This window comes from Megascapheus bottae, chromosome 26 (assembly GCF_031878675.1).
Source record: "Megascapheus bottae isolate mThoBot1 chromosome 26, mThoBot2.hap1, whole genome shotgun sequence".
NCBI classification, from domain to species: domain Eukaryota; kingdom Metazoa; phylum Chordata; class Mammalia; order Rodentia; family Geomyidae; genus Megascapheus; species Megascapheus bottae.
The window spans coordinates 11,659,311-11,671,334 of record NC_143534.1 but is presented as its reverse complement, the minus strand read 5'-3'; the positions used below and the strand labels follow the sequence as shown (position 1 = coordinate 11,671,334).

At 38.8% G+C, this 12,024-nt stretch overlaps 1 protein-coding gene across 1 annotated transcript in view; it reads left to right on the top strand.

Annotated features, from left to right (window-relative positions):
- Itga8 (integrin subunit alpha 8) overlaps nucleotides 1-4,043 on the top strand; it is a 121,141-nt gene extending 117,098 nt beyond the window's left edge. Inside the window, exon 30 of the mRNA XM_090318951.1 lies at nucleotides 1,234-4,043. Coding sequence (XP_090175077.1) covers nucleotides 1,234-1,320 — 87 coding nt within the window. The 3' untranslated portion in view covers nucleotides 1,321-4,043. The remainder of the gene's footprint in view (nucleotides 1-1,233) is intronic.
- The last annotated feature ends 7,981 nt before the right edge of the window (nucleotides 4,044-12,024 follow it).

Genomic DNA, 12,024 nt, shown 5'->3' with positions numbered 1-12,024 from the left:
TGTTTTTTAATAAGCACTGTACCAACACAATTAATATAGGTCAATTCTAATTTTTATTTTGACTATGAATTGGGCCAAATAGATTGTACATGTTACAAGACGCCTGGACTTGTTTTGTTATTTTGCCAAATAGTCAGTCTTTATTAGGAAGCTTTAACATGTTCTTTGATGTGTTCTGCTGAGGTTTGTTCTAAGTTCACAACAGGAATGAATTTCTGGTGACAATTTGAACTCCTGCCAGCTTTCACAGAGAGCCTTCCATTCCAAAACTAGAAATAATATCACAAAGATGTGACTATCAGTGTAATTAACTCAGTCTCATCTCAACTAACCACCATTGTTGTTGGTCCCAAAAATCATGGTATGTTTTCATTTTGAAACAACAGGCAACTAGTTTAACAGAACTTTAAACATAGAAAACTTTGTCTTTGAATAAGAATAGCTTTTCTAATTGTAATGCATTCACACCATTCTTAGCCCATACAGTCATTTAGAAATTACATTTTTGTGTTATTCTGCAACTTATTCCAATTGGCAGGAAATAGAATTTTATGCACCAATATTCACACCATTCTAAGCCCACACAGTCATTTAGAAATTACTTTTTTGTGTTATTCTGCAACTTATTCCAATTGGCAGGAAATAGAATTTTATGCACCAATATGACAGAATAGTCACAATGCAGATCTAGAAAATGCTAAACAAGCAATAAGATGATTCAGGTTTCTAGAAAGATTTTCTAAAGGAGGTAGAAGCGTCTAGAAGTGCTTCTTATAAGAGTGGCTGGTTATTCCCTGAGACGTTACTAAGATGTCTGGCTGGCTGGTTCTGTCGTTGAAGTAGACATACAACACCTATCATGTAGACATAAGATATCTCCCACCAAGCACAGAAAGTCAACAGTCTTATTCTACCTAAAATTCATCCCAAGAATGATGCCAGCTCAACAAACATGCAAAATAATAATAATAATAATAATAATAATAATAATAATAATAAAGAAGAAGAAATGGTTGCGATGCACTGCTGTAACCCCTGGAAAACATCCAAGTTCTGTGCCCCACCACTAATCATATATCACCTTGCTCTGGAGAAGTGGTCCCTCGCTGCCAGTGAAATTCTTAACCTACACGTAGTATAGATGACATTCACAAAGCTCCACACTTCTTAGAAAACAAAATGGAAACATGTTTCATGTTTTACAAGTCCCCCCCCCGTTTGCTTTTTTTGTAGTGTGGATTCTTTGACAGAGCAAGACCTCCCCAAGATGAGACGGCTGATAAGGAACACCTGACCAGCGCCAAGACCCCTGAGGCTTAACAGAGGAAACACCAAGACCCAAAACTCAAACACTGGTCCTATTCAAAGAAAAGGAGAGACGTAAGGGCTATACAAGAAAGGCTTTCCTTCACCTGCCGGGACCTAGGAAGTAGAAGGGCCGCTGACAGGATCCCTTCATAGACTCCATCCTCTTGAGGATGCTGCCATGGAAACCAGAGAGGCCTGTGTGGAGACAGAGAGAAACCCCAGCATGATGGAAACAACCAGATCCAAGGTCATGGAGGATTTCTTTGGCTTTTGTCATTCCTTATTTGGCAGGCATTTTGGACTAGATATCAGAACTTAGGACTTGCTGTCCAGGTTTATTTAAAAAAAAAAAAAAGCAATACCTGAGTTTGCAAAGATGAACTGTCTGAATTCCTATAGAATTTAGAAAATGAACAAAGACTGAACAACTGTCTGACACTACTGTACCCAGTGGAATTTGTGACACCTCCCTACGGAAAAGGAACATTGGTAAAGATGGGATGGCTCAGGGAGACAAAGCAATATGTTGTTGGTACTGTGAAAAGTACTTTTGAAACAACAAAGATAATTTTGTGTGAGGAATTTTTTTAAAGATTATTTATTTATTTTCCATTTCTCTAGAGTTGAGATTCTTTGCTTGTCCAGAGGACTTGGAAATTAAGATTTGGTTAGCTAGTTTTCAACATCATTCACTTTGTGTCATGCTAAGATAACTACTTTGTGCCAATAACTTTGTCTTTTAATAGACTGTCTTCTCATTTTAGATAGGGTTGAGGAAAAATGAATTCGTATTATGAGTGAGTTTTGCTTGATACTTTGCTGCCTTCTACCCACAATTAGTTTTATTCGTACTTTCCAGAAACTCACATCTGTTCAATTTATCTTTATACAACATTGTATATATATTTCCTTTTATATATGCAAAAGAAAAAAATAAGAAACAAAAAAAGTTTCCACTGACAAGAATTTCAAGGTACTTAATACTCAAAGCAGTTTTTTAAAGTGATTTAAATATATAGAGTTCATACTAAAACAACTTAATCATATGATAAACACTTTTTTAATATCTACAATAAGCAATACCAATATTTAGCTTGGGAGTAAATATCTGTTTTTCCTGCTATACCTCATATTTTTATACAAGAACAAAATATGAAAAAAACTTGTTAAACATAAACAAGATAGAAATACAAAGTTGTACAGGTGTGTCACAAACCTGGATTCCTAAAATTTTAGTTAAAATTGCTAACACCTACTTTATTACTCATTTTACACTAATCTTTCTAGTATATAACCTGGGAGAATAAATAATCTTTTATTTTAAGCTATTTTCTCATCAGCTTTAACTTAACCATCATGAAAATTTGTTAAGACTCTTGTAAATAATGCGTAATCATGTTTTATACTGTCATTTTGAAGTAAAATTGACCAGCCAAGTTCATAATCAGCACAATTTTGTATTTTTATAATGATGGAAAATTGCTATGAAGAAATGCTGAAAATTATATGTGCAATACTTTATAGACATATATATCTGAAGCATGTTTACACTGGTATTAGTTGTTTTTTAATTAATATCCTGAATATTAAGTCTGATAGAAAAAAAAAACCTGACCCAAATCCTTAAGTTTACAAAGCAGTTGGAAAAGAAATCTGTGCCCCAATTTCAACAATCATGCTTTATTTGAAAGATGAGCCAAATTCACAGACACTAAATTTTATGCTGTGCCTTTAACCTGGATGGAAGCCATTTGGCTTTCGCTGCAGAAACCCATTGGAAGGCAAACCAAAGGCACATGGCTGAACACATTGTTGTAGTTCCTTGTCTGTCTGCTTCTGAATTAAATCCATTCTGGAGCTGTTGACATGTCTGTCAGGAGCTCAAGTCGAACTTCCAGCGTGTGGCTGATGGCTGGTGAGCAGTGCACTTGACTCAAGAGTTTAAAAGTCCCACACCAGCTTCGGGGGCCCTAAGTGGGAGCCCTTTAAAAGTCAGTCTGTGGCCATCTATGTGATATGATTTGAGGGATGCCAATATGCCTTCTTTAGCCCCTAAAAGTGTCCTAACTCTTGTCATGCCTGTCTTATAACCACAAGATCAATCACCTAGGAGTTAGGGTCATAAAATGCCCCCTTTGCTTCCTGATGGAGCTCAGAACTCTCAGTTCACTCTTCTGGAGTGAAACAGAAAGAATAAGGGCTTGAAATGCCAACCACAGACTCAGCCAATGAAGGTTCCTTCTGGAGGGCCCTGCTAACACAGAGCATCACACAAAACATCACACACGTGCACAGAGCAGCCTCTACCCCTTAGAATGTGGGAGCAATGAAAGGAAGGAGAAACCTGAGATCAGATGTCTCATCCAGAGGCCATTTCTCTACCATTTCTCCTATCCACACAGAAAACCCTGACAATGCACTGAGTATGTCCTGACTTTATCATTGCTGTTCTTTCATAAGTCCTAATGCACTGAGCTCCTTCTCAGAGCCTATCTGAATTTCTCTTCCCAGAATTCCCTTGCCAATTCTTGTAGCTGATTTTTAAAATATGGAGAAATGGGAGAATTAAGTTTTATAAACTTGGAGATAGTTATACAGCAAACAAATTATGTACTAGGCACTCGCTGAAAACTTAAACTCAACTCTTGTTTTTATTTAAATACATGTATAGAGATCTGTGAAGATTTTCACATACCTATTTACCTTGTCACTAATAAAATTAAAAATTAAAGACATGATGGTATATTTATTTTATTTCATTTACAATGTAAAGAGCCAGATATTAAAGATTTTGACCTGGAGTTTTTAACTAGAAAATCATGCAATGAGAGGAGACATTTGAAAAAAATTTCAGTTCTCCTTGGGATGGCGAAATGTTCTACATTTAGAGTGTGGTGATGGTGACACAATCTGTGAATATTCCTCATAAGTCCTAGTTAAAACACAGGCACAGAAAAAAATGTTCTATAAAACTATCCGCTGGGTTCCAATGGCTCACACTTGTAATTCTAGCTACACAGAAGGCTGAGATCTGAGAACTGCAGTTCAAAGCCAGCCCAGCATGAAAGTCATCATATTCACCACTGAGAAAGCCAAAATTAGAACTGTAGCTCAACTAGCACAGTGCTAGACTTGAGCACAAAAGTTCAGGGATAACATCAGGCATTGAGTTTCAAAGCTCCAGAACTGGCACCAAAAAGATTATTTGGAAACTATGTTTAAAAATTACAAATGGCGGGCTGGGAGTTTGGCCTAGTGGTGGAGTGCTTGCCTATCATGCACGAAGACCCAGGTTCAACATACACAGAAAAAAGCCGGAAGTGGTGCTGAGGCTCAAGTGGTAGAGCTTTAGCCTTGAGAAAGTCCAAGGACAGTGCTCAGTAAATAAATAAATGAATGAATAAATAGATAAATAAATAAATGGAGCTGGGCATGGTGGCTCACACCATCATCCTAGCTACTAGTAGACTATCAGAGGATCAAGGTTCAAAGCCAGCTCGGGCACAAAGAGACCTGAGACTCTTATCTCCAATTAACCTCTAGAAAATGGGAATTGGGGCTTGGCTCAAGGGTAGGGCAGTAGCCTTGAGCTGAAGAGCTCAGGGACACCACCCAGGCCAAGTTCAAGCCACATGACCCACAATAAATAAATAAATAAATATTATAAATAAATAAATATTATAAATGGGACATACGTGAATTCTATGTTTAGATAGGGGTATAATTCACCAAGTAGGGCCGGGAGTTTGGCCTAGTTGTAGAGTGCTTGCCTAGCATGCACAAAGACCTGAGTTCGATTCCTTGGTACCACATACATAGAAAAAAAAGGCAGAAGTGGTGCTGTGGCTCACGTAGTAGAACTCTAACCTTGAGGAAAGCCCAAGGACAGTACTCGGTCCTTAAGTTCAAGCCCCAGAACTGGTAAAAAAAAAATTCTCCAGGTACTTTATGTAGAGGTAACCTTGTATAAAGGCTAATATTCCAAAATCTGACCAAAATATTTTGTTCTTAAGCGTTTTTACAAGGCTATTCAACTTGTGCAATAGGCATACAATGTGTTCTAGTCAATTAGTAAAACATTTGCTTAATCAATAATACCCTTTTACTTTGGGAGAAAGGTGCCATGGCTTAAGATTAGTGCTTCACTGAATACTTCATATGTGGGGCTTATTTTTCTTTCACTAAAACTTTCTAAAAGTGAGATTGGAAATGATCAGACCTCTTGATGTTTATCAGCTACCCAATACAGAGCAACATGTCTCATAAGATACTGAAATACTTGCTACTTCTCTGAGTGGGACTCAGAAACTGAAATGAGAAAGATATATGTACATCTGGGTTTGTTCCCTGCAGCCTAGTGCAAGCAATAAGCTGAATCCTTCACTTGACACTGTATGTTATTCATACATCAAAAGCTAAGTTAAGGCTTCTGGTATCTAGAGATAAGATGCCTGTGCATCCCAGAGAGGCATATGCAAAAATCAAATTTAGGATTCAGTGGTTCTGCGGTTGCTGCTGTTGCAAATGAAAATGGAAGCATCCAACCCAATATCTGTACAAACTAGTCTGCAAGGGGGCTAGATTTGGCCTGAGATGCAGAGGAAATTCCATCCCAGACCAGCCTCATTGGCCAAGCCTTACACTAACATAATAAAGGAAGGAAATCTTACCTGCTCTTTCCTAAAAATAAAATACACATGGGAAAGGCAATTCGGCGTTCTGAACTTGTGTTGATATCTTGCCACTGATAGCCATAGTATATTCAGGCACGTAACTGCACCAGTACTTTCACCCTTACAACCCCTTACAGAATTTTCTGACAAGGCACAATTTTCTTAAAATATTGGCATAATCTTTCTGTGAAATCTGCACCTTCTCCTCTGGTTACTTCTCCAGAAAGAGCATTCTGGTACCTTCAGGAAGTGCCCAAACATACAAACCTTTGTCTGAACTTCATGAATGCTAAGAGTGCTTCCCTAAGGTCTACTGTTCTTTCTAACAGCTCCTCTTCCTACAGATTGCATTAAAGTAGTGATTTCTTTAGCATGAGAAGTTTAAAGCATGAAACGTTAGACTCATTTGGTGGGGACTGAAGAAAACCATAATTCCCCCAGTGATACTTAAATCGGCAGCAAGTTCACCACGGCCAGGATGCAGAAGGTATAACTGTTTGCCATTTTCAGCTTTTTCTGCCCCACCTCCAAAATACCATCTGCCTGACACACTGCCTTTGGAATTGTTTATGAGCAAGTGCTCTGTTATTTATGATGGTTGGCCAAAATCCATATGGAAATGTAGCCTGATACCGGGGCCTCTTGACAATAAAAAGCCTTGGATTTAACTTTTATCGGCGCCACAGTACGACACAGTAGGAATGTTCTTAATATCTGTGCTCTAGCTTATTTTTGGCTGTGCATTGTTGTAGAAGCAGTTAAGTCATCAGCAAATTGTCCTGCTCCCCACCCATTAGGTGAGATTGTTTTTAAACTAGTACCTGTGGGTTTCCTTGCTTTTTTTTTTTTTGTCAAGTGATGGTTTTCCACTTTTCTGCACTTAAAGAAGTGTAGGGACATACAAATTCATATAATTTACAGGATTTACAGATCCTTATAGAAATAAGAAATTTTGATTTTTAAAAGCTTCACCTATCAGTCCTCTGTTTTAGTTTCCTAAGGCTTTCATGGCTTAAAACAACAAAAATGTGTTGTCAGACCTTCCGGCCAAGATCAAAGTGATTGCAGACAGGATTGGACTCCTTCATGCCAGGAAGGGTCTGTTTCCATGCCAGTCTCCACAGCCTGGGGTGTCAAGTTTCCCTTAGCTTACAGATGCCGCCTGCCCACGGCACCTCCTCCTCAGCCGCACGTGCTCCCATCATCTTCCTCTCTCCCCCTTCTTTCGTCTTTCATCTTTTTTATATAAAGAGCAACTTCTATTGAATTATGGTCCAGCTAATATTCTCATTTTAACTAGATTCCCTCTCTAAAAGTGCTTTTGCCAATTATATATTTTGAGATACTGTGGGAGAAAAAGTAGCGTGTTGCAGGGACCTAATTCACCTCATAATGTCCCCCATGAAAGGTATCTCTCTTGTAAGACAATTTGACCCAATTGAACTCACGACATTATATCCTACAGGTTTGTTGGGCAAATGAACTCAAGATGAAGAAACATATTCTACCTGAGGCTATGCTGAAAATGTTTAAGAGACTACCCACACATCAGTGTTTTGAGTTGTACACTCCCAGATAAGATGCTAAGAATATCAAGTGCATCTATTCATAAATATTCGTTTTCTCTCTACTAATTACCCCATACTCATGGTGAGAATTCCATTTTTATTTAACAACTCATCACCTTTGGTCTATTCTGCAGTGTCTCACTGTCGTCACCTGTATTCTCAGTCTCTACCTGAAATAAATCATCTTATTGGAAATAATCCCTAGAAATAATCATGGTTGCTACAATCATCTCTCGCCTCTTCTTGTTCCCCTGAGTAGTTCCTGGTTTATGATGGAGGTGGCTTCACTCCACTGCATTCTCCCCAGAATCCACTCAGTGGCCACTTAATTGTGGACAAGACCTTCCAAAACCTTAAGCCAAATGAACCTCTTCCAAGTTTATCATCTCGGGCATTTACATCCTAGTACCAGGAAGCGGACTAGTGGAGCGATGGGAGTGGACTCCCTGCTGGTTTGGAAATAAATGGTTGTAGATACTACCTCAGTGGAAAGCTGTAGGGACTGGTCCCTTGGCCCTTAATTCACGGGAATCAAGGAAACAAAGGTAACTAACCTTCTCTGAATACTGAGCCACGCATTCACCGTAGAGGAAGGTGTAACTAAACAATAAAGGTAGACTGTTGAGTGGAGGGAGAGCTGCTTGTCCACAGTGGCTGGCCGATGCACTATGTTCACCGTCTCTCAGGCACCCCAGCTATTGGCTCTCCCCATCATCTTCCTTCCCAGTTGTTCAGGAATTTCCATCAGTTTGCATGCAGTGGGCAGCTCCAGCTCCAACTGGAGCACACTCAGTGTCTCCCTCAGGTTAATGGGCTCTCTGCCCACACTTGTGGGCAGGAATGTGTCTGGGCACAGGGGCCCTGGGCATCAGTGACACTGACTGCTTTTCATTACAGAGAGTAAATATGAAGAATGGGAGATGCCTTGACAGATTGTGCAAAGAATAGTTAAGAAACCTGGGGTTGTTTAACCTAGAGAAAATAGAATGTCTCCCTGAAATCAAGATAACAAACATTCTCTGTGCACATGTTATTATGAGGCTCTGAGCCATGCACTTATGGAAGGAAAGAATTTACCCAAAGGCAGATCTTTCAGTGCCCTGGAAGGGAGTACCTGCAGCAGGTGGGGGAGGAGGAGAGGGTCTATTCTGAGTGTGAAAAAACGTTATTTTCTATCAAAGTAGTTTGCTTCGTTTCTGTTTAATCTTGAGAAAAATGTTTTCCAAGAGCTCCTGTTTGGGCCAGGTGGCTTGACCCTTGTTAATTATATTTTGGTTAACATCCTTTTCCTGAACACTTTAAGACATCCTGTTAGAAGCTCCTTGAATTTTAGTTGCATCTTGTTAAGCCACATCCTTTTGTGAACCTGAGCTCAGCCAATATGAGCGGAGGGGCGGGGCTTGCTGGGTTAGGGATAAAAAGGGAGCAGCCTGCCTGTTCTGTGTCCTTGCTTGGCAGATTCTTGGCTGATGATGCATCCTGCTTGCAGAAGTGAAGTTTGCATTGCTAAATTCCTTTTTGGTTGGTATCCTTATTCCTATGTGAAACCTCAACATCCTGCGTTATTTCTAACATAAGGAAGAGGAAGGAATAGTAAAAAGGAGTTGAGGATGGAATAACAGAAGCAATAACGCGGGTAAGAAAAATAGAAATGCATCATAAACCCACTGTGTGCAAGTAGACTTCTCCATAGCTACATAAGGTAGATAGTAGCAAAGAAAAATAATTATCCTTTTGTTAGCCAGGGTAATCTTGCTAAAAAGAAAACAGTGCTCCAGATCACTGTGATATGAGAAGAGTCCACTGTGATGGGGTTTTGTGGTAAGAAAGACAGAGCCTGAGCTCAACTTTACATACAACAAGGGAAGGTGGGAGTTTATAGACAAGAAGGAGTTGGCAGGGGTTCATGGGTAGAAAGTTTTGAGAAGGAAATATCAGGGGCAAGGAGGGAATTCTGGCTCAGTGCTAGCCAGGAGGATCATAACATGGAGGGAGGTGGAGGGGAGGTGGTAGAAAGGATTTACCCAAGCCTGAAAGACACAGGTTCTTTCTAAACTGGCTTCAAACTAGATTCTGTGGAGGCAGAGACAAACTCAGCTGTGCTGGAACCTAACTAAAATCAAGTCTAGGAGAGAATCTTTTGTCAACACCACAATCGCCTCCGCTTCTTCTACTTTCAGAGTTTTCTATTTAGGTCCATGCACATGACTCAAGAGATTCAATATCCTGAGATACTAAAGGATTTGATACATACTTTAAAAAAATTTTTAAGGTAACCTAGATAGACTTATGCCTTGAAGTCATTTGTCAAGGATGGAGCTGACCCCCCCAAACCACAGGGATTTTAGGAGTTTAAAGGTTATAAATGTTGTCATTTTCCTTATATCAAAAAGCCACATAGTTAGAGATCTAAAGGCACAATTTGTTTAATTTGTGAAATAAAAAAATCTCGATATTTTCTTCCTATATTGTGTAAAAGCTGCTTTTGAAAGTTACAAAAAAATATTTAATATGCAAATAATATAGACACTTTGTTGTGTTTAAATAATGACAAGATAATATTAAGTTAAAGATAATATAGAAAAAACTTCCAGATGATGTAATCCTAGCTGCTCAGGCTGAGATCTGAGGATTTGTAGTTCAAAATCAAATCAGGAAAGAAAGCCCAAGAGACTCGTATCTCCAATGAAGTACCAAAAAGAGGGAAATGGATTTGTGGCTTAAGTAGTAGAGCACTAGTCTTGAGAACAAAAGCTCAGGGACAGCACTCAGGCTCTGCGTTCAAGCCCCAAGACCAGCATGCATATAAATATGCATATATACATATATACATACATATGTAAAAATCTGGGTAAGAATATTGGTGAATGGAGAGCCTTCACATCTTATCATTTATGTCCTATTAAGGCTGTTGATTCTGAAAGTTACCTATTGATTACTACCTGAAGTAGTCTAATGAGCCATCTACTGAAAAGTGCTCTCTCTCTCTCTCTCTCTCTCTCTCTCTCTCTCTCTCTCTCTCTCTCTCTCTCTCTCACACACACACACACACACACACACACACACACACACACATTATTATTGTCATTACAAGAGACCTGTCCTCTTCAGTTTAGAACTAAGATTTTCCTTTGAGATAATGATAATAACTTTTTAAAATCTAGTCCTCTAACCTAACTCTCTTAAGAATTCTTTCCTTATGTCATTGCTCATATCCATAGATCCAAGCAACAGGAGAGAAACCATACTAAACAAGTACTTATCATTGAAGTTGCAATTCTCTGTCTCCACTTTGGACTTCATAAGAGAAAAACAGTCTCTTTAATAGTTTCACTCCAGACAAAAATTATGAGGAGGGAGAAGAGCGAAGGTTTACATCTGGAGAGAGTTAAGTTGTGTGGCTGGAGGGGAATCATATGACTGCTTCCCTTTCTCAGCCATTTTGCTTTAGCTTGAAAATGCTTGTGCTTGCTAAAGTTGTGTGCTTTATTAGAAAAAGGAAAGTACAGCGTTTGTTCACAGAGGACATTTAGTAGTTATTTTATATTGCAGACCACTCTTTCCCTGTGAAGTTGCTAATCATTAAAATTGGGAGATCTTAGGAAAACCTCCAAATCTGGAATACAGTAATTGATTGTTGGGCACAAGTAGAACTTTTGGGTAAAATCCTATGGAGTACCTCTTTCAAATGGTTTGAAAACTGCAACTGTATATAACCTATTCCTGCTGGTCCAATCTGAAGACATGTTGGGAAGGTGATAATAATGTCCCCTGACTTTTGTGGGATTCATCTGTCCTAATGTCTACTTAACACTTCCACTTGGAAATCTAATAGAAATCTCAAATTTTATGTATAACCATGAAATTATCTTGCTGCTTCTAAGTTTTCCCTTTATTGTTTGTCCCTCCCCTGGGACCCACGCCACCTCAAAAGCAAGCCTGTGGCTGTGACCGGTTTCCTCAACAACTGAATCAATGTTGTGTACTATATTACCTTTTATAGAATAGTATTTTGCATGTCTGTCATTTGCATAATAATGTGAAACGAGCAACTCCTTTGTAGAAAAGAATAGTTTTGATAAGATAAATACAATGTGATTCCATGTCTCTGAGGTAGCTTAGTGTAGAACCTTAACAGAAAATATGAGCTGGGGACAGATGAAATAGAGAAATAGTATCTCATAGTTCAGAGTGTCACTTGAGGACAAAGCAAAAACTGAAGATGGAGAGTGGAGACAGATGTGCAGTCATGTGAATTTATCTACTGCCATCCAGCCATCTATTTTTAAAATGCTTACAATAGTAAATATTATGCTGTTGATTTTACCACAATAAGCAAACACAACTTCATCAATATTGAAAATCAGTTGAAATGAAACATAAATTGTCATCATTTGTGACATACACAAATACCCCCCACAAACTCTTTAACAGCTGCAGCATCCATGGTGAAATCTATCATTGCACCACCAAAA